At 34.3% G+C, this 21,855-nt stretch overlaps 13 protein-coding genes and 2 pseudogenes across 15 annotated transcripts, besides 4 other annotated features; 9 read left to right on the top strand and 6 right to left on the bottom strand.

Moving 5' to 3' along the window:
• Positions 1–8,568: part of a mobile genetic element that runs on past the window's edge.
• TVAGG3_0129570 (uncharacterized protein) lies at positions 25–474 on the top strand (the record flags this gene model as incomplete). The annotated part of the gene is made up of 1 exon (XM_051223886.1): positions 25–474. One exon carries the CDS (start codon positions 25–27, stop codon positions 472–474), a length of 450 nt encoding a protein of 149 aa, XP_051108872.1.
• TVAGG3_0129560 (protein of unknown function, DUF4108 family) lies at positions 491–910 on the bottom strand (the record flags this gene model as incomplete). The annotated part of the gene is made up of 1 exon (XM_051223885.1): positions 491–910. One exon carries the CDS (start codon positions 908–910, stop codon positions 491–493), a length of 420 nt encoding a protein of 139 aa, XP_051108871.1.
• On the top strand, positions 5,655–6,188 carry TVAGG3_0129550 (uncharacterized protein; the record flags this gene model as incomplete). The annotated part of the gene is made up of 1 exon (XM_051223884.1): positions 5,655–6,188. A coding segment is annotated over one exon (534 nt), but the record flags the coding sequence as incomplete, so codon positions are not given.
• On the bottom strand, positions 6,769–7,008 carry TVAGG3_0129540 (uncharacterized protein; the record flags this gene model as incomplete). The annotated part of the gene is made up of 1 exon (XM_051223883.1): positions 6,769–7,008. One exon carries the CDS (start codon positions 7,006–7,008, stop codon positions 6,769–6,771), a length of 240 nt encoding a protein of 79 aa, XP_051108869.1.
• Positions 8,477–8,568: a terminal%2Cinverted (terminal inverted repeat of Maverick-3 transposon ID:TVAGG3_0129530).
• Positions 8,569–9,220: 652 nt separating this feature from the next.
• Positions 9,221–9,318: a terminal%2Cinverted (terminal inverted repeat of Maverick-3 transposon ID:TVAGG3_0129370).
• Positions 9,221–21,855: part of a mobile genetic element that runs on past the window's edge.
• TVAGG3_0129520 (uncharacterized protein) lies at positions 9,328–9,612 on the bottom strand (the record flags this gene model as incomplete). The annotated part of the gene is made up of 1 exon (XM_051223882.1): positions 9,328–9,612. One exon carries the CDS (start codon positions 9,610–9,612, stop codon positions 9,328–9,330), a length of 285 nt encoding a protein of 94 aa, XP_051108868.1.
• TVAGG3_0129510 (uncharacterized protein) lies at positions 9,928–10,210 on the bottom strand (the record flags this gene model as incomplete). The annotated part of the gene is made up of 1 exon (XM_051223881.1): positions 9,928–10,210. A coding segment is annotated over one exon (283 nt), but the record flags the coding sequence as incomplete, so codon positions are not given.
• Positions 10,682–11,581, top strand: TVAGG3_0129500 (protein of unknown function, DUF4106 family; the record flags this gene model as incomplete). Its single annotated transcript, XM_051223880.1, has 1 exon — positions 10,682–11,581. A coding segment is annotated over one exon (900 nt), but the record flags the coding sequence as incomplete, so codon positions are not given.
• On the top strand, positions 14,245–15,433 carry TVAGG3_0129490 (protein of unknown function, DUF4106 family; the record flags this gene model as incomplete). Its single annotated transcript, XM_051223879.1, has 1 exon — positions 14,245–15,433. A coding segment is annotated over one exon (1,189 nt), but the record flags the coding sequence as incomplete, so codon positions are not given.
• On the top strand, positions 15,890–16,331 carry TVAGG3_0129480 (protein of unknown function, DUF4106 family; the record flags this gene model as incomplete). Its single annotated transcript, XM_051223878.1, has 1 exon — positions 15,890–16,331. A coding segment is annotated over one exon (442 nt), but the record flags the coding sequence as incomplete, so codon positions are not given.
• Positions 16,549–17,233, top strand: TVAGG3_0129470 (annotated as a pseudogene). The gene has a single exon. A coding segment is annotated over exon 1 (685 nt).
• On the top strand, positions 17,859–18,494 carry TVAGG3_0129460 (Poxvirus D5 protein-like family; the record flags this gene model as incomplete). The annotated part of the gene is made up of 1 exon (XM_001297620.1): positions 17,859–18,494. One exon carries the CDS (start codon positions 17,859–17,861, stop codon positions 18,492–18,494), a length of 636 nt encoding a protein of 211 aa, XP_001297621.1.
• TVAGG3_0129450 (protein of unknown function, DUF4108 family) lies at positions 18,900–19,319 on the top strand (the record flags this gene model as incomplete). Its single annotated transcript, XM_001328542.2, has 1 exon — positions 18,900–19,319. One exon carries the CDS (start codon positions 18,900–18,902, stop codon positions 19,317–19,319), a length of 420 nt encoding a protein of 139 aa, XP_001328577.2.
• Positions 19,336–19,797, bottom strand: TVAGG3_0129440 (uncharacterized protein; the record flags this gene model as incomplete). The annotated part of the gene is made up of 1 exon (XM_001295338.2): positions 19,336–19,797. One exon carries the CDS (start codon positions 19,795–19,797, stop codon positions 19,336–19,338), a length of 462 nt encoding a protein of 153 aa, XP_001295339.2.
• On the top strand, positions 19,834–20,709 carry TVAGG3_0129430 (protein of unknown function, DUF4106 family; the record flags this gene model as incomplete). Its single annotated transcript, XM_001297617.1, has 1 exon — positions 19,834–20,709. One exon carries the CDS (start codon positions 19,834–19,836, stop codon positions 20,707–20,709), a length of 876 nt encoding a protein of 291 aa, XP_001297618.1.
• Positions 20,726–21,504, bottom strand: TVAGG3_0129420 (annotated as a pseudogene). Its single transcript has one exon. A coding segment is annotated over exon 1 (779 nt).

Here is a 21,855-nt window from a genome sequence, read left to right as displayed (position 1 = left end):
ATTAAAATTTTTATCTTTTAGAAAATGTCTAGCGATTTCGCTATCTATATTCGAGACAAACTTTTTGACAGTAAAACATCTGTCGACCATAAAATCTTACATAGTGTAAACAAGAAAGGTGAATTTGTTCTAAAGTTCTGTTTCTGGGAATATGACAAGAACCATAAAACATTAGGCAGAGCAGTCTTTAAGTTTGTCAATGACAGACTTGTTGACAGAGATGACGCCTCTTGGAAAGATGAAGTCCAACAAAAGTTCTTAGAATGCAAAGAAGACACATGCGCTGTTCTTGAAGATGAAATAGAAAACAGAATAGAAGAGCTATTAAAGGACAAAGAACTTTTACAGAAATATGGTTCTGAGAAATTTGACGTCTCACCACCAGAAAAGAAGAAGAAAGGAAAGAAAGAGAAAAAAGTAGAAGAGAAGAAAGAACCTGAACCAGTTCCAGAGAAAAAGAAATTTGACATGTAAAAATAAAATTTTATTTTTAGAACATTTCTGGGTCAATGTCAATGTTCTCTTCCTCTTTAGGAGCAAACACTGGCTTAGACTCTAAAATCTTTTTACCCAATTTACCTTGAACTTCTACAACTTTAGACTCATAATATTCATAGTCGTCTGTCTTCTTTGGTTCATAAGGTATAACAAGTTTGTATGCTTTACCTTCTTCAAGTTTTGAGAACTTTCTGTCAAAATTTTCTTTGACTGTTAACAAACCTTCTATGTCTAAGTCTTCAAATTTCGCACCATTTTTAGTCACAATAGCAAACTTAACTGGTTCGATGTTCCAAACTTTGTCAAATGTAGACTTTTCAAAATGGTAGAAGTAAATATTCAAATATGTGAATGGGTCTAGTTCTTCTTTGACTTCTGTCATGTACTTGTTTACTGAGATGAATTTCGTCATCTTTTCTATCGGATAAAAAAATATTTTTTTTAAAAAACGTTTTAAAATGGTATGCCATATAGCTTCTTGAATTTGTTAAGAAGTATTGGAACGTGTTTTCCATCTGTATCTCTAGTGTTTACATAAGCATAGCCATCCTTAGTAAAACATACTTGTAATTTTCTATAGTTTACGCCGGTATAAAAGTAGAAAGAGTCTTGTTCTTCGCTATAGTAGTAAAACTCAAACGTATGCTTGCCATAGTCTGTAATTTCAATTGCTTCATCTTCTAGTTCGTCGACAAATTCGAATACAATATCTCTAAATTTGCTTTTGTTCTTATTGTTTTTCAGAACGAGTAACCCAACGTAAATTTTCAAGTCTATTGTCATTTCTTATACGGTTTATATGGTCTACAAAAGGTAGATTGTTAGGGTTCGGTATAAAATGAGTTGCAATGACAATGTTTAAAATAGTGTTTTCCACCAATCCTCATCCTAGCATATCCGTCATTTCGCTCACATTCGCTTAAAACTCTTTTTGTCTTTTTGTTTCTGACTTCAAATGACTCACAACAGTGAATTTCATATTTCTCATCTAACAAACAAGTTTCCCAACGGTCTTCTCCAACAAACTCAGCGTACATTTCAAATAAAATAAAAAAATATTTTTTTAAAAATATATTGTTTTAAAATGGTATGCCATTTCATATTTCTCATCTGTAACAAACAAGTTTCCCAACGGTCTTCTCCAACAAAACTCAGCGTACAGTTCAAATAAAAATAAAAAAATGTTTTTTTCTTTACTTTACATAAGCACTTGCTGCCATAAGTCTTTGACGCCAACCCATACCAGCTAATGAAGGTTGACTTGGTTTAGTTCCAATACTAAACTTTGGTTTTGGTTTATCTTCAGTTTTTGGTTTTTCTTCTTCTATCGGTTTTTCGTCACTTTTCGGTTCACCTGACTTTACCTCACTTGCTGGTATGGTTGTGTCGTCAACATCTTCATAAAATATCATATGCCATTTGTTTTTGTTTTCCTTTCAACTTTTTGTGTTTGTTGTAAAGTTTAGAATATTTCGACTCTAAGTCAATGAGATGTTCTAATGAATGAATTGTTCAGTGAAGTAAACTTTTCCATCTGTTGTCTCGAAAGCTCCTTCAGACTTCAATATTTTATTTGTGAGAGTCTGTTTCTTTTTTGAGATACTAGCCGTTCCATTTCTATGAAAAGTGACTTTATAGTTAGGGTTTGTATTTCCAGACCTTGCACCTTCTATTATTGAATTTTTCCTTCATCTGTAAGTTCTTTGACAGGTTTTGACAATTCTGAACTTTTTGTTTGTGGTGTCAAATCTACGGTTTCAACTTCTTCGGTCATTTCATCTCAGTAAAAAATTTTAGTTTGGTTTGTTTTTCAACTGGTTGTTGTTGTTTTTTAAGTCGGTCTAAAACTTCCTGAGGTATAGGAAGAACTGACAAACACGTTGTGTAACTGCTGGAAGCCGACAAATCCATCTTGAACCCATTTGTCTCAATGTTGTATTGTTCATTTCATCTCAGTAAAAAATTTTACATTCCCCACGTTTGAGGCGTTGAGGTTGGTTATTGTTTACCCATTGTTGTGCATGTTATATCCTCTGTTAAAGAATCTTTCACCTTGGTCCATATAGTGTCCTGCTTGGTTATAGTAGTCATTTGCTTTGTTATAATAGTTTCCTGCTTGTCTTCCTACATTGTCCATCCATCCTTGAACTTTTCCTCTTGTTTCAGGATTTGGAATAAGATTTGTTGCATCTCGTGCTACATCCCAACCTTTCTGTACAGTTTGTATAATAGGTTGTGCTTTCTCTTTAAGTATACCTAATGTACTCAAAAATCTTTCCTTCCAACTCCAAATACACCTTCTGGCTATTGTTCCCACTGCGGGTAAAAATCTGGATGCAACTCCTGCTAACGCGCCAAATAAACCCATTTCTTATGGGTTAAAAAATGACGAATCCAAACAAGGACCCCTATGTTTCTAAGGCAACAAAGAAAGCACTCATGGTAAAAATCTTTAGTTCAACACCAATGCTTGGTTTATGGATATCTTGGAAAAACATTCCGAGAGTTAGAACAGATGGACCACCATACTGGCTAATATTGTTGGTCAAAACACAAGATACTGTGAAGCCATACCATTTACAGTCCAAAAATATTTTAGATATCTTAGCAGCTTTGACAATATCGTTGACAAATACCATCCAACAAAACTGACATCTGACTGTGAAAGTTCTTTCAAATCAGATGATGTAAAAAACTATCTGCGTTCAAAAAATGTAAACCAATATTTCATGTCGACCAAAACCATTTGCTCTTGGTGTCATTGACAGTTGTATAAAAAATATTAAGAGACTTAAACCAACCACAAGGTGGTGAAGCAAATGAAATGTCATATGACGACAAGTATAGACACTTCTCCATGGCAAAGATGAGACAAGTTTTAAATATTTACAATAGCCGTAAACAAAAAGGTTTGGGAAACCACTCCCCCGAAGAAATGAAAAAACAACCCCGACTTAGAGAAAGACTATATATTTAATAGTTTAGTCAAAAGAGACAAACAAGAAAGAATGCCAGGCTTCAAACTTCGGCAAGGGTGACAAAGTAAAAATAGAAATACCTAAACGTGACCCATATGAAAATACTATTGACTATGACAACAATGGGAACCCGACAGGTACTCACATTCGTGTTCGTAAAAAATAGAAGAAAGTATACAGAGAATATTATGAAGTTTTAGGCAAACATGGCAAAATGTACAGACTGCAAGCAGAAGATAAAACTACTATTGTCAGACTCGTTTCAAACTTGTCAAAGTTCAAGGTGGTATACTTTCAAAGGACAGTTCCTAACAAATATAAGACAACTCCTGACGAATATGCTAAAGAAGTTGAAAATGACGACTAAGCAATTCTATACCATGCGTAAACTGTCATGTAAGGTGCATGTATTCTTTACTTTGTCCCGTTGTTTGCGTATATCCTGAAACGAAATGTGTATGGTTTCCTTCTCCCTGAGTGTCATCCCAGTAACAATTTATAGCAAACTTAACGTTGTCTTTAACATCATATCCTTGACCTTTGTCATTCCTGACCAATCCCAATATCTATGCTTATGCCAACCTGCTTGAGATGTACTTAAATCTATGTAGTGACTGTGTGCAGGTAAATTTTCACCTGAAATCGTTTTACTTCCACCTGTTTCCTTTGAAGAGTTTGCACAATACAAAAACCTGTCGACTATTGAGTCCATGCACCAACACCAAACATTACTTGAGGACCTCTTGCTTCCATAGATGTATAAATAGAACCTACTGGGTTCATTAAATCAAACATATGAGATATTATAGGATTGTCTCTTTGAACTTAAAATATAGTGCAACTATTTCAGGTTTCCTCTGGTTTAAGTCAGAATATTTTTTATAATATAATCTTATGTTTTCAGGGTAGGTAAAATCTTGACTATAAGATTTATTTCTGTCATCTTCATAATAGTATACTATTCTCGTTTTTTCTATTGCATTATATCTTTTATATCTATAAAAATCTAAATATAATGTTAGCTTTTGTTCATCTACATGTGGTGTTCTGACGTCATCTCCATAGTCATAATAGTATGGTGCTGGAGCTGGTCAGGCAATGTCATATCTGTCATTTCATAAACTCGGAAATATTTCTTTTGTTCGTCTCCATATAAGTTTAAGTAGCAGTTGTTGTCTAATGGAACTTTAACTTGTGTACCATCGTTCTTTTTATAGCTTACATACATTTCATTGTTATTTTTCGGAATGAGTTTATACCGTATACCATTTTTTAAGGAGTGTACAAACTGCCATCTAAAATATTTGTTTTCTCATTGACAGAAAAGTCACCAACAATAGTTTCAATATTTTTTGTTCCAACTAAACTTTGGTATATTTCATTGACATATGTTTTATCTGCTTTTGTCTCTAATGTTTCTTGTAAGTTTGCAATATTTGCAATGGTATGTGTATGTCCAACGTCACTTTTACTGTTTAAGGTTTCTTGTAAGTTTGTAATATTTGCAATGGTATGTGTATGTCCAACGTCACTTTTACTGTTTAAGGTTTCTTGTAAGTTTGTAATATTTGCAATGGTATGTGTATGTCCAACGTCACTTTTACTGTTTAAGGTTTCTTGTAAGTTTGTAATATTTGCAATGGTATGTGTATGTCCAACGTCACTTTTACTGTTTAAGGTTTCTTGTAAGTTTGTAATATTTGCAATGGTATGTGTATGAGTCTTTTTAGAATATTCTTTGTCAGCTCTTGTCACTTCACTTGACATTTTATTGTCAACATATGTTTTGTCTGCTAGTTCAGGATGAGTATGTTCTTTTGTTGCATAAGCTTTGTCAGCTCTTTCTTCTTCTTTTGCTATTGCATCGTCTACATATGTTTTGTCTGCTTTGTTGTCAACATCTGCTTTCAAAAGAAGTTCATCTATAGGTTTCTCGTTTAAAGTTCTTTTTGTTGGATTTATACAAACAGTATGGTTCTTACTGTCTTGAAACAGAAACTCATCTGTCATTGGGTTTAATGTCAGTTTTAAGTTTCCTTCTTTCAATGACTCAGATATCTTAGAATAGTTTGAAAAGTTTGTTGTGTTCTTATTTAGAGCTTGCATAATGAGTTGTCGGTTGTGTTGTATTTCTCTCATAGACGCTGTTTCTTTCGACATTTTTATTCTAGATAAAATATGCTTCCAATAGAAAAAGAAAATTCAAGAGTTGCTACAACTAAACCATTAGATGAACTTTTTACTAATGTCGGTCAAAAGTTTGAGACAGAGACCGTAAAGCATGAAGGCTATCGTTTTGACTACCCATTGAGATGGCTAAGAGACCCATCCGTCACAAAAGCTATTGGCTTTCGTAGAATGAAGTTCATTTCAGAAGCCATACATGGTTTCCCATTTACGGTCGGTTTTGAAGTTCGATACTATAACAAAGAAAAACGTACGTATGAGAAATTTGAACAGGGAAAACTTTTACAAGTGAATTTGCTTGTAAACTTAGAAACAACTCTTCAAGCTTTTCAAGAAAAAATAAACGATATCTATCTCGAATATGCAAAACAGTACAACATTGACGAAGGAGAGTACCATCTCGATATTTTATATGACAGGAAAAATGCAACTGTTAAAATCAATAGAATAGAAGACCTTGGAGAAAACGTTTATATTTCTACAAAATATAACAACTTGGCATGGTATAGATTTTTGAGGATGTTAAATCAGCCTGCAGCATATCCAGTACACCCGAACTTTTATGAAGTCGAAAACCCTAATGGAACGTATGAAAATGTTTTCGACTCAGATGCTATTATCGTTCATGCTTCATTTTCTGGTGCACAAAACTCTTTTTTATGCTTGGCAAATGACTTTTACGAAAAACCTACAAAGTTATACGAACCACCAAGTGGAAGTATTTCAGACTTTCAAGTATGGTTTACTACAGATGGAAGAAAAAGAATAATTCCATTATACCATGCGTTTTACTTAGAACTTAGTTTCATATACAACTACTATCGAACGGTAAAAATATAATTTTTTAATACGGTTGAGGTGTTGGATTTGGTTGCCAACTTGACTGTGGTGCAGGTTCAGGCTGTTGTATAACAGGAGCTTGTTCTTCTGGTTCAGGGTCTTTAGGTATAATACCAACAAACTGACCTACCCTTTTACCAATATTTTTGACTCCGTTCCAAATTCCTTTTCCGACAGATTTTATTCCATTCCATATACCTCTTCCAACATTTCGAAAGAAGTTTCCTATTCTTCCAAAGAAACCCATTTTACTATATGTAAAAATCTAATGTCCACCTAGTCTCTTACGTTTCCTTCTGAGTTCCATAGCATTTTTTAACTGGAGCTCATACATTCTGTTTCTCCTCTGGTAGAAAACATATTCTGGGTCAACTCCTGTGTTCGCGTCATCTGCATAAAGTTGTTTATATCCCACTTCAGGGTTTGTATAAAACTCTTTCCATCTCATATTTGCATACCATGGTGGCAAACCTAACGCAGCGTCATTTGACATGGCAGTTTGCATTTGTACATCTGTTGGCACTTGACCATAGTTTGCCATTGCAGTTTGTATTCTAACTTCATTTGGAATATTCTCTGGGTTTGGTTGTCCAGGTTGCTGTGCATTCGCTAAGTTCTGTGCGTCCATTTAATATTAGATAAAAATATCTCTTACGAGTACATATGCTGAACATTTGCAGGCATTGGTTCATCTTCATATTCTCTGTACTTTTCTGCCACGTCAAATAAATAAATGACACAATGGAAAAAACCTAAAACAAGTAGTCCTATTTCAAACCACATTTACTTACTAGTAAAATTTCTTTGTTATGACACTTTCTCCGGTTTATAGGACCTCTCTCATATTCTATCTTGTCATATCTAAACTCATAGTCATGTATGTCCTCTAACCATCTCATAACGGTTTCCAAACCACTTTTATCGGATGTAAAGTAAAAGCATGGATGGTTATGTATAACGTCTAAAGTTTCTAAAGAGTCTCTCAAAGTCCAGTCTACTTGGTATTGAAAATCGCATGTGTTATAGAACGGCGGGTCCACTATAAAGAAAATATTTTCCTTGTCTTTATATTTTTCATACAACTCTGTCCAATGACATCTCACAAACTCTATACCCTCAATATATTTTTCTATGTCCTCTTTGAAAACATTTGTATAGTTAAGATATAAAACTTTTGACATAAGTGTTTCAATGTCATGAACTCTTATAGAACCACTATATAATAGTCTAGCAGATATACTATCCCAGTCTATATATTCTGCTTTTTTCAAAACTTCACCTACAATATATTTTTTATCTAATGGTATACGTTCCATCTTACCTATAGGTATCTTTTCTTTTAACTCTTTCAATATATTGTTTGTGTCTGGTATATGTTTGAGACGGTCCATATAGTTGTCGAAGTCATTGCATATAATCTTTGAGTCTGGGAATATTGTATGGCACAAATGGGATATATAGAAACTTCCACCGAACAAATCTACAAATGTTAGACCATTCGGTAGTTTCTTAAGTTCTCTCAATAGAATATCTTTACATCTACTCTTATTTCCAAAGAAGGGTAACGGTGGTTTTGTAAAATTCATTTTATATATAATAAAAATGTTTTTACCTGAAAAGTGACAGAAAAGTGACAAAACATTTACGAAGAAGTCTTGACAAAACATTTACGATGAAATTCATGAGTTTTCTACGATGTTAGAAAACATGTTAGAAAACGTGTTAGATCTAACATGCTAACATAAACATTATTTTTGGTCATTTACGCTCATTACGAAGAAGTCTTGACAAAACATTTACGATGAAATCATGACAAAACATTTACGAAGAAGTCTTGACAAAACATTTACGAAGAAGTTTCGACAAAACATGAAAACATATATAATTTGTGAAAAGCTCCTGGAAGACCCGTATATAAGAACTTCATTTATGTGGGCTAGAAGGCACGAAGTGCCTGGAAGCCCACCCCAAGAAAAAAAAACTTCATTATATCAATCATCCTCAGGGCTAGAAGGCACGAAGTGCCTGGAAGCCCCACTACCTTTTTTTTTTTTTTTTTTTTTTTAAATATATTATCAAATGAGAGAAAATCACTCAACAAAAAAAACAATTCTTTCAAAAAGTTTGACATTGATCTTTCTAATACATATTTTTGGAAAGGCGTAAGATACGCCAACTTAAATATATTATTAAATATGAGAAAATCGCTCAACAAAAAAACAATTCTTTCAAAAAGTCTAAAATTTATCTTTCTAATACATATTTTTGGAAGGGCGTAAGATACGCCAACTTAAATATATTATTAATTATGAGAAAATCGCTCAACAAAAAAACAATTCTTTCAAAAAGTTTGACATTGATCTTTCTAATACATATCCTATGGAAGGAGTTTACATTCACAAAATAAAAACCAGTTCAAAATCTTATTACTCCTTGAATTAAAATCATTTAATTTCAAATCCATTCCAAATCCTTAAATCTGTATTAAAATCATTTTGCCAACAACCAATACAATACAAATTACATTTCCATATATCTTCTTGTCCATTTTAATTTTTTATCTCATTTTATTTAATTTTATTTAAAGCATATAGACATCGAGATCCTTTACACATAGTTATATAAAAGTCAAATACATAATAAATTCTTAATTCTAGAGATATCTCAAAATCTCATTTTTTTAATTTAAAATACCTTTCATTTTTCACAGTACTATCAAAAAAAAAAAAAAAAAAAAAAAAAAGGTAGTGGGGCTTCCAGGGGCTGCGCCCCTTCTAGCCCCGAAGATGTTTAGTAAAAAATGAGGTTTTTATTCGGAAAATTGTTAGTCTTCTGGTGTGAATTCGGAGGACTCTTCTTGGATAGAGTCTTGTGTTTCCTCCTCCTCTTCTTCTTCCTCCATTGCTTCTGGGAAGAAGCCTTCTTCTGGGTCGAAAACATTATATAATGTGTAATTGAATGACACATTATATCTTTCTTTGAGTTCGCTCCTGACAAAGAACTTAGTTCCAGGAATACAGAAGACTTCTGTGCGTTGGAAAAGCTGATGTCCTGGAACAAATTTGGCAATTAGAGACTTCTTTTTTCCGAATTGTTCAGGAGTTTCCATGACGACAGTAAACAACATCTCCATCTGCGAGGTCTTGTTGTTGTTCGGAAAGGTAAAGAGCAATGATATAAATGGTTGCTGCGTTGAATTCGAGAAAGTCGAATTCAAATTGTGTAGTCGTATAGCAGTCAAACCATTTTGTACAGTTGTCTCCGAACTCGTCAATGTATTCATCTTGGTCATATCCGTAACTAAAGACTTGGAATTCGGCAATTCTCTTGTCGAATGACCGTTGCATGTAACGAGGAAGATTTTGACGAACTTGGTATAAAGTTCTCAACATTATAAGCTTAGTAAATGTTGGAAAATACTGAACTAAGACATCGCTAAGCTCAATTGGACTTGGAATTGTCTTAGTAAGTTCAATTGAACTAGCAATTGCTTTGTTCAGAACTTCACAGAACTGAGTATTGTATATAGCGTCTGGTTGTGTGTTTTCTTCGGCGTCTTTGAGATATTTAGAGCAAATTTGTTGAAGAATTTCTCTTAATTCGCTGTTAGACTTTTTGGCGGTTATTCTAACAGCTGTGCCAGTTCTTGGAGGTTGTGGGGCTTTGGCTTTGGTTAGCGGTTGAGAATTGTTAATGTTGGCTTCCATTAGACAAAAATAAACTGTTTTTTTCGGACTACTCATAGAAAAGTTTAAAATAAACCGTTTTCGTCAACGGTAACCCCCTCTATTTTTTTATTTTATTTAATAGTTACCGTTGGCAAACCGTTCCATCTCAAATATTGAATGAACTATAAACGTTTTTTGTTTTCTATATATACTTTTTTGTCCAACGGTAAAACTTTTTACACAACGGTTTTTGAGAGTCGTAGCCGTTGACTTTTTTGTAGAGCACTCAAAATAGTACAGCTTTGTCCGGACAAGTAAGGGTCTATCGTCGCTACAGGAAAAGTTACAGGCGTTCCAAGGAAGTATACTTTGAGAAGACTTTCCCCTTATAGAATGAGATAGGACGGTTATTTTACAAAACTGACAACACTTTGACCGAGTAGTTTTTTGTGCTGAACAAAAAGTGTCATATAAACATCTGTCAAAAACCGCTTTTTAACTTCACTTAAAATGCCACGTAAGCTACGTAAGAATATACGTAAGAGGAAGAGAGCATTGAAACATCCAATAGTAAAACTGACACCACAACAACAGTTGCAACAACAAATGCTGAATGACCCCACTATGTTGCAACAAATGTCAAGCAATCCTATGCTTTTAAACCGAGTTGTTGGTGCACAGAGTGGAGGTTTAAGAGCGGCACTTTTAGCGAAAATGGCAGGCTATGGTGGAGCTGCAGACGGAACAGCCTATAACCCTCAAAGTCAAATGAATTTGAGTTCACTCAAAAATCAAATAACAGATGTCAAAAAGTCAAACATAGACATACAGAAGCAAATAAGTGAAAACGAAAAGAAACTAGAATATGACAGACACACAAAGAAACTCAATGAGTTAAACGTAGAGAAAAAGAAGAAAGAAGAACAACTGAAAGAACTAAGTACAGAGGAATATGCGAAAAAAGTGTCAGAAAAAGCAGCAGAAGTAGCAAAAATGGAACAAGATGTTGTAAATTTGAAAAACCATACTACTCAATATAAAGTACTGAAAGATGAAGAGATAAAACAAAAAGCCCTGAAGACATATATGGATAGCGATGAGTATAAAAAAGAAGTTGAAGCAAATGTAAAGGCAGAAAAACTTTTACAGTTGCAAAACCAAACCGTACAGTATGAAAACTTAGCACAAGAAAGTAAAAATAACGACGCAGCCATGCAAAAGGCAATGAAAAGCGCAGAATATATAAAAGCTAATAATGACTGGTTAGATGCCCAAGCCAACGCTAAAGCAGCCCAACTTATAGGGTCAATAAGGACAAAAATACAAGCGGATGAAGACAGTTCAAATGAAGCTTTAACAAATGCTGACTTTAAGAACGCCTTCGAAGCTCTTCATAGTAAGGTGAAACAAGTGAACGACTTCTCATCTGGAAAGAAACTGAAGTCTGAAGGTTTCGACAACGAGTTAAGAGAAGTAGCACAAAATATGACGAAAATAACAGATGCAGCAACGAGACAGGCAGTTCAAAGTGCCTATGACGCCGTTAGAGCAACTGTTGTGAAAAGTCAAGAAAAAGAGTTACAACAGACCAAAACAGACCTAGTAAATGCTTTCTTAAAAACGAAAAGTCAGGTAGGACATTACGCTGCAGATGGAACATATGTGCCAGCTGGTGGAACTTATATACCACCAAACCCTCCAAGAGAAGCACCTGCACCAGGACTACCTAGAACATTTACATCGTCACATGGACACAGACACAGGCATGCACAACAACCACCTCCACAACCAGCACAACAACCAACACAACAACCAGCACAGCAACCAACAGTTCAAAACCCTGCACAACAACAACCACAAACAGAGCAAGGACATAAAAGAAGTAGAGAACAAGGAAACCAAGAATTCTTAAAAATGCTTAAAGAAGAGTGTGGTTTCCCAGATACTGTTGACTTTAGTGACAGATATAAAGAAGCTATTGGAAAGTTCAAGGATGGAAATACTGACCCGAACCTATTTAGCTTTATGGCTCAGCACCAAAACGGATATAATCTCAAACCTGGAAAATACAAGCTCGCTAAGGGATATGATTTAATAGCATATCATCCAAATGACATGGATGAATTTACTCCGAGATATTTGATGTCAGAGCTAAATGACAATTCAACTTTCGTCATGAAACGCGTAAAAAATAGAGACGGAACGAAAGAACAAAAGCTTATGAATGCGGATGACGTAGATAGGGAAATTGTTGAAAACGGTCTCGGAATATATGAAATGCCAGCAGATGAGGTACAAGAAACTCCACAGGAAGAAGTTCAGATACAACCAGACATGGAAGAAATAGTTCAGCAACAACAGCTAGAAGAGCCTGAAGGAAACGAACAAGTCCTTCCTTTGGAAACTAACTTCACAGAACTAGATGAAGATTTGGAACAGCCGAAAAATCTTGACCCTCAACAAGAGTATGCGGAGAATATGGAATATTTCCAAGAGTCTAAAAAAAATTCGGCTGACATAGTAGAAGAATATCGAAAAATGTTTGCCGACATACAAAAGACTCCAACATCAGATGAAAATATCCAGCATAGAATGGAAGAACTGAAAAAAAATGTACACAAATACAACAACCCTTTTTACTTACGAGCATTTAACGTTCAATCTTTGGATGAACTCGGTGAAAATAAAAGGTTAAATTTCAAGAAAACATATAGAAATGAAACATTGTTTAAAGTTCATTCAGAACCTAACCAAGATGGAAACAAACCTACTTTTGTTTCTGCAGACGATGGAACTACAATGAGATGGGGTCATAAAGCTAATCCGGATAGGTGGTTCATAAACTTACAACCACAATTCCAAGAAGTTGTAGACGCAATGGAAGTCAATGGTGAACCAGATATAGCTGGTATTTTAAGCGCGGCTTTAATGCCATTGAAAGATATGAAACATGCAGATATTTTGGACCAGTATGAAATGAACATGGCTGATGGAAATATAACACCTGACGTTCTAGAACATTTATCTCAAAGAACTACACAGAACCATAGAGATGGTATATTTGGTGAAGAGTTTAGAAAGACAGTTAGGGAGAGAGAAGGAAGAGAACCTATTGTACATGACCTTGCAAACGAAAGTTTACAAAATGTCATAAAAACTTACTTTGCAGACGATGAATCGAGAAGGGATGAATATTTAAGAAAACTCAAATGGACAGTACCAAATGAAATGTTAGTATTGAAAAACATGTTCCTTGACAAAATAAAACCAACTACAGAAATAAACGACGCAAGACTGAAAGATTGGGTAAAAGCTTTCCCATTCACAAAAGATATAGTTGGTAACATGGAAAGAAAACCAGAATGGCTACAAAAACATATATTTGGAAACGAGCTTATTCCATATGGACAGGCACTGTTTGAAGCGCTTGAACCGGAAACTCAGGAAAGAGTCATGCAAACAATACGCGAAGACTCAAATACAAACTATGACAAAATCTTTCTAGGATATAGGTTACCTGAGATGGGCGACCAGAGCCCAAAGGCAAAAAGGACATGGGAAATTTACAACATACTAGGTGAACATGAGGCAAAGATGCAACAACTTGAAGCAGAGGGCAATGAAGGAAAAAGAAGAGTTAAAAACTCAGTCAGGAAGAAAGTAAAGCTTGGTCGGAGTGGGTTCTATTATGACATATAAATCCAACTATTCTATATTTTTACTCATATGAAATGTACGCCGCTCAGAATATAACGCCAACAGTTTTGGATGCTATGAATGGAAATGTTTCCGAATGGTATAACGAATGCGACAATGCCATTAGAAGGTCAGAAATAGTTCCTGGAACTTACGAATATACAACTGCTGTTTCTTATGGAAACGTAGGTGAGTTTGGAGAAGGTTCTTCAACAACAGTAGATATTGCTTGCGACAGGTTTCATATAATTTCTATTGACAACTCTTTCTTATACGTGGAACAAGACATTGAAATAAAACCTTCTGCCAAGTTGTCTGACAAGAAAGGTTGCAATGGAATTTTCTATGTCGGATACCAATATGCTCCAGAAGTTTTCATGGGATATAAGATATATTCTAACTCTGACTTAGTTCAAACAGTAACATGGGCAAACTATGAATGGTTCGCTTTAAGAAACTCAGTACAACCACAAGCTAGAGAACAAACAGACCAGTATGCAACTATTGAGAAAATAAGAAGACTTGACCCTAACGTTCCAGGAGTTTATGTTAACCTTTCTGGTTCAGATGGAAATGCTGTCACTAAAGTAAAACTGAAACTTAGAGTTCCTTTGTCATCTTTCCTCATCTTCAGGTTTTTAAGATACTTGCCAAACTGGGCAGGAAAAATTTCTATTGAACTTACTCCAAGCAAAAATAACTTAGTCATTGCACCAACGCAAGACCCATTCACTCTTACAGACGTAAAGGGAGCAAATCAAACGTCATTCGCCGAATTTTGCAAAGACAAAGTTGACTTAGACTTTGGTTTCTCAAACCTCAACACTGAAGTAAAGTATTATTTCAATGCTGCTGGAACTGCTTGGGACCCAGTTAGGTTTACATGCGAAAAATTTGAATGCAAGAGAATAGAAAGCAGACTTGCAGTCTATATGTTGGACCCAGATATTTCAAATGCTTTAGCTGCCAAATATATTGCAGTTCCACTTATGTTCCCTATACACCAAATATCTGTCAAAGACTTTGCAGGTGAAGTTGGAAACCAAAATCCAGGAACCGCAGGTGCAAGAACAGATATTGCTTTAACAACTGCAATGAAACATGCAGATACTATGTTTGTACTGTTCAGACGAACTATAAATGACTATTCTTGTTTCTACAACCCCGGTATTAAATATCATATAAACATAGATGGCAAATATTATCCAAGAGAAGAATATTCTACAGTTGAGGATATGAGGTCATACAACTTGACATTAGATGCTATGAACTTTAACAACAACTTCACAACAACCATTAACCCTGAAATGCAAAGTTCTATTATGCCATATGTGAAAGTATGGACTCATACAGGAAGTCAAAAAACTCAATATACAAATGGAGACCGTTCAAACTTTTGGCTTGGCATTCCATTTGCTGACTCAGAAGACTTTATGGGTGGTATTTCAACTGTTGGTACTGTACAAATACAATATACTGGTGACAGAGACGGTCCATATGAACTGAGAGCAATGAAGTTTACAAAACCAATAGCACTTTTCACGGAAGATGCTCTTTTGAAGATTCGTTCGATGAAACCTGCTGGGGCTCCTCAGATTGGCATAACGACAGCTTCCATCGAGCAGATTTTGGCAGCAGGTCAGTAAGTTGTTCTTGAACTGACTTCTCTCCGTCAAATATTGACAGTACGCCAGTTTTGACATAAAATTGTATTATAAACTTTCCTTTAGAAATATCGGTCAGTTTTGTTGTTATATTTTTGTCTGCTTCAAGAACTTTCACCATTTCGGTTATACCAACTTTCTTTGCTTTATGAAAATATTTTGGTTCAGCAAAGACTGCTATTCTATAACATTTACCATTGTTTGTATAAAGAACTATTCTGTCAATGTATTTGTATTGTTTGTGTGTGTAAACTTTGTTCTGCTTCAATTCGAAGAGATACTCGAATACGTCCATCTTTTTATTCTAAGTAAAATGTCATTTCCGAAAAATAGAAGCGTAAGTGTTTCAAAAGGTTTAATGGCGGTGGCAGATGTGAAGTTAAATTCACCAACTCAAACAAACAGTCAAAGTGTTGTTGTCAATGTCAAAGACAGAGATGTTGAAGTGGGGAAACCATACGAGGACGAAGATGGTATAACAATTGTTCCTGTAAAAGAACAACCAACATATCCTGAAGTTAGCAGAGACTTAAGTTCTGTTGCAGATATTCGAAACGACTACCAACAACTGAAAGACAAACTTCAAACTCAGGAGAAGATTTGTCAAGCTTTAGGTATAATGTTAAACTTGGTTGAGCACAACCCTGTAAAAGTGAACTCATATGTCATTGCACCTCATGAAGTTTTGAAAGAACTATTGAAACTTTTGACAGAGGCAGACGATATAAACATCAAAGAAATAGAACCCGACGTTAGTTGCTGTGGTGTTTCATATAATGTCATTGACAAGATATACGTTATGAAAGGAGGTGAAACGTTGAACTTAAAATATAGTTTCCCAGACGTCATAAAAATATTTGACGACCACAACATTTCATTAAAATTTATTTGCTAAGTAAAATGGCAGAAGACATAGTGGTTTATACTATTACGACTAAAAACCCTGAGTCATATAATTCTATAACAACAAACTTACAAAGTCCTCAAGGACGATATTGTAAACTAACTTTAAACACAATGACGACTAAAGCCTGTTTTGCTCTTTTGACACCAGAAGACTTTATTGTTGTGAATGGTAAAAAATACTCCTTTGAAGATACTTACTCAGATATACCACCAACAGGTTTTGTTGACTTATTTAATACTTTAAGGACGGATGTAACATGTGCTGCAACTAGAGCAGGTTTCATTATGTTTGGATGTCCGACTGAGTTTACTATAAACAATATGAGCTATAATACAAAACTTATTTCTGGTTTTTACTACCAACAGTTTCCTATAACAGGAAAAGGTGTCATACAAGGAATGTCTGTTCCATTGACTTTAAGTACACCAATCTTATATATTGTTTCAAACTTAGGTTCAAAGTGTTATTCGAATGTCGACAGAAACTATTATGACCAAAAGATACTTATGCGTATAAACAATACTTTCTCTGCTGGTTTGCCTATTGTTCATTCGAATGCAGAATTTTCAACCTTAGTGAACTCAAACACTTTGGCAAGTATAACGTTGACATTAGTTGACGCAAACTTTGTTCCTGTAAAACTTTTATGTCCTATGTATTTGTCAATGACGGCAGAAAGTTTCGAATTGGAAGATGCAACTGGTGAAAGTATTGTACTACAAGAACAACTTCAACAACAAATAGCTCAAGAACAACAAATGCAACAAATGGAACAACAAAGTCAAGAATAAAAAAATAATATTTTTTTATTTTTATAAAAATGTACAGAATAGATGTTTCAGATTTTTATGACTTCCAAGCATTCAGAAATATGTGTCCATTTAGAGACTATAACAAAGCAGTCGAGAATTTGAAACGTTTAGTCATTTATGTCGACTCTGCCCCAGAATGTTATGTCATGAAAGAATGGGATGTTGTCTTTAACAAACCAAGAGCAACCATAGTTTCAGAACAAGAATGTAGACAGAAACTTAAGAAAATAAAAGTCGTACAAGTTGGCATGAAGATGTTAGATGCTTGGGATATCTTATTGTCAAAGTTAGAAGATTTTTCAGTTCGAGGTATAAAGTTCTATACACCTTCTCCAAACTTCTATTCTATCTTCACTGGATATAAATATGAACAAGTAGAATGGAAAGAAAATATTATAGAAGCTTGGTTAGACCATGTCAAAGAAATTATATGCAATGGAAACGAAAGAGTCTATGAGTATATCTTATGTTGGTTTGCAAACATCTTACAACATCCAAGTGCTAAGAATGAAACTGCTCTCATTATAATTGGAAAACAAGGAACAGGTAAGAACACATTCTTTACAGATATTTTGTGCAAACTGTTAGAGGGCTATTCGAACCCGAATATGACAAACTTAGAAAACATCTGTGGCAAGTTTAACTCCTCAATAGAGAATATGAAACTTATAGTTTGCAATGAACTTCAAAGTATAGATACAACAAAGGTTTTAAACTCGGATGCTTTGAAGAGTCTTATAACAGACAAAGTTGGAGTTGTTGAAAGAAAATATAAAGACCAAAGAGTTTGTGAAAATGTTGCAAATTTCATTATGGTTTCAAACAATGCTGTTCCGATGAAGTTAGAAAGTTCTGACAGAAGATATGTAGTTGTCAGAACGTCAGATTCTCATATGCAAGATACAGAATATTTTGACGACTTAGCAGAAACTTTGACATCTGACTTTTACAACCACTTGTTCTCATATTTCATGACATTAGATATTTCTAAGTTCAATCCAAGACAAATTCCATATACCGAAGAGAGACAAACATTGTTAGAAGCAAACAAGAGTGTATATGAACTGTTCGTAGATGAAACTGACTTTGTGTCATTAGATGAAAGGTCATTGTACGATTCGTATAAACAATATTGTCAAGAATATGGTTATATGACAGCGTCTAAACGAACATTCTTGGCAAATGTCAAAAGTCTTTTAGATGTTCAGAACGGCGTATATACAAAGAAAAATTTTTCTGAGTAAATTTAAAAAAAATATTTTTTTATCCGATAGAAAAGATGACAGAAAAATTAACTTTTTACATAGCGCCAGACCCTTCTTGCCCACATCTTTTTAAGCCACAATATATAGACATAGAACTAAATAGAGAAAGCGAAATTCTACAAACAGAAGAAACATATAGAGACCTAGATAACGAAAATGGATATGCGCTATTTTGGTTAGGCTGTCCTTATGAAATGTATGAAAAAAAGGCTTTATATGAAGAATATAGAAAATATTGTCATGAAAACGATATAAGACCAAGCTCTAGAGAAAAATTCTATGCTGGTATAAAACATCTTTTCAAAGTTCGGAATGGCAAATATATAAAGAAATAATTTTTCTGAGTAAATTTAAAAAAAAATCTTTTTTTATCCGATAGAAAAGATGGCAAAATTCATCTCAGTAAACAAGTACATGTCAGGACTTAAAGAAGAACTAGACCCATTCACATATTTGAATGTTTACTTCTACCATTTTGAAAAGTCTACATTTGACAAAGTTTGGAACATCGAACCAGTTAAGTTTGCTATTGTGACTAAAAATGGTGCGAAATTTGAAGACTTAGACATAGAAGGTTTGTTAACAGTCAAAGAAAATTTTGACAGAAGGTTCTCAAACCTTAAAGAAGGCAAAGCATACAAACTTGTTATACCTTATGAACCAAAGAAGACAGACGACTATGAATATTATGAGTCTAAGATAGTTGAAGTTCAAGGTAAATTAGGTAAAAAGATTTTAGAGTCTAAGCCAGTGTTTGCTCCTAAAGAGGAAGAGAACATTGACATTGACCCAGAAATGTTCTAAAAATAAAATTTTATTTTTACATGTCATATCTCACCTTCTCTGGAACTGGTTCAGGTTCTTTCTTCTCTTCTACTTTCTTTTCTTTCTTTTCTTTCTTTTCTCTCTTCTTCTTCTTTTCTGGTGGAGTTATGTCAAATTTCTCAGAACCATATTTATGTAAAAGTTCTTTGTCCTTTAATAGCTCTTCTATTCTGTTTTCTATTTCATCTTCAAGAACAGCGCATGTGCCTTCTTTGCATTCTAAGAACTTTTGTTGGACTTCATCTTTCCAATCGGCGTCATCTCTGTCAACAAGTCTGTCATTGACAAATTTTAAGACTGCTCTTTGTAATGTTTTATGGTTCTTGTCATATTCCCAGAAACAGAACTTTAGAACAAATTCACCTTTCTTGTTTACACTATGTAAGATTTTATGGTCGACAGATGTTTTGCTGTCGAAAAGTTTGTCTCGAATATAGATAGCGAAATCGCTAGACATTTTCAAAAAGATAAAAATTTTAATTTTTCTAAAAATATGTTAGAAAAAAAGTTTGCTGACATTGACAAAAAATTTGAGAATGTTTTAAACAAGAACAAGAGGAAGTTAGAAAATGCTCAGATAAAACCCATACATGAAAAGTTCTTATTTGCTCAGAATGGTATAACAGGTCTAATCGCACCACCTGGGTCGGGTAAGACTTTCACTTATCTTAAAATGGCTGCACAACAACAAGAACTAGATGAGAAGAACCCATTTTATGAGTTAGTTGTCATTTGTAGTACTTCTGGTCAATTCGATCAAACCGTCAATTCGTTCAAAGATATTATAAAGAAGTCTAAGTTAGTATGTATAAAGGATACTGAGTTGTTAGATTGGATAAAGAAGTACCAAAGAAGAGTTTTGAAGTACAATGCTATAAATGAGTATATAAATTCGAAGTTTAAAGACCCAAATGAGGAAATGCAGAGAATATTAGAGAAGAAACACTTCAGAAACAAACAGAAAGAGATAGAATACATTTCGAAGAAATTGCAATCTTACGATTGGAAGACATACCCTCATAGATGTCTTCTTATTTTAGATGACTTTGCTTCTCATCCTTTGTTAAAGAACAGAGAACAAGACATGTGTCGAATTCTTAAGAAGCTCAGACACTTTAACATTTCAGTCGTAATATGTGTACAGACAGCCAAGAGTTTAAGTAAGGATGTTAAAAGAATACTTACTGACATTATACTTTTCCCCGGATTGTCCGAAGACGATTTCATGGAACTTATGAAAGAGTCCATGGCAGGTAAGTTTGACAGACATGAACTATGGGAGAAGTACAAAGTCATACAAGACCCTCATACTTCTTTCAGAATTCATATCTACGCAAACAAAGTTCAAATTGTAAAAAGTCAAGCTTGAAAAATAAAGAGTTCATTTACCCTACTTGTTTGAAGTTGTCAAAATACTCTGTTATTTTTTCCTTTAACAATGGCAAATCTTCTTTGAAGGTAAGTATTGTACAACCTTTCATATCATAGTGTGTTTGAGGTAACGTATCTTGAACTATTTGTTTCACATCTTCATTTGGGGTCATTGAAATCGGTAAGTTTTCGCGATAGAACCAATTTCTGTCAGATTTGTAAATCTTAGCAAGGTCGTAAAAGCTTTTGTTGTTTCTTCTGACTAAATGCAACATAACCATATCTTTATCTTCTTCATTTTCCATCTCTTCAGTATAAATCATATACTTATAGTTCTTTCCTTTCCTTTTGGTACTGAACGCGGTATTCTTTTCTGAATGCTTTTGTCTTCTTTCATCATATCTTCTCTCTGCTTTGTACAAAGTTCGTCAAGAAGTTTACAAACATACCATGCATAGCGAGGCGAAGCCCACATTGCTATTGAACTAACTAGGAACTTATGAACATATATACCTTTTAGATGTGATGGTAAGTTTTGTCTGTCTTGGTACATTTTTTTAAGTTCTACATGTTCAAACTCACTGAGGAGTTCATGAGTGCTATTTAATTCAAACCAGTCTTTAGGAAGCTTAGTATCTGGAGCAAAACATGCTGTCAAAATACTTTGCATTTGGTACATATCGTCTTTGACTGAACGAATGAGACGGAGTTGTTTGTTAAACTGTATGTACTCGTATTCTTCATTTATAGCTTCATGGACTATAACTGTTGTTGTGTTCTCTGTTGTTGACATATCTGTCCTTACATACAAAATAAAAAAATAAATAAAAATAAAATTAGCGTTATTTTTTTTAAGTTTGGTCATCCTTCACTATATGACAAATATACTATATTTTACTTAAAAATATGCAAGCGGCTCATAGCTCAGTGGTATGGGCTACCTCGCTACAGGCGTCGAAGACCTCGGTTCAAATCCCGATTCGCGCAGGTTTTTTCCTTTTATGCAGTGAAATTTCATGTACATAGGTTACTTTGGTGTTAGACCCTAGTGAAGAAAATAGAACGATATAAGTTTACATTTGTAAGGTTGGACGATAAAATTTACTGACTGACGTCGGACATTGTCTTGAAAAAGTAAAAGACT

This window comes from Trichomonas vaginalis, chromosome IV, assembly GCF_026262505.1.
Source record: "Trichomonas vaginalis G3 chromosome IV, whole genome shotgun sequence".
In the NCBI taxonomy this organism is placed as follows: Eukaryota; Parabasalia; order Trichomonadida; family Trichomonadidae; genus Trichomonas; species Trichomonas vaginalis.
This window is presented reverse-complemented; position numbering and strand designations above follow the sequence as displayed.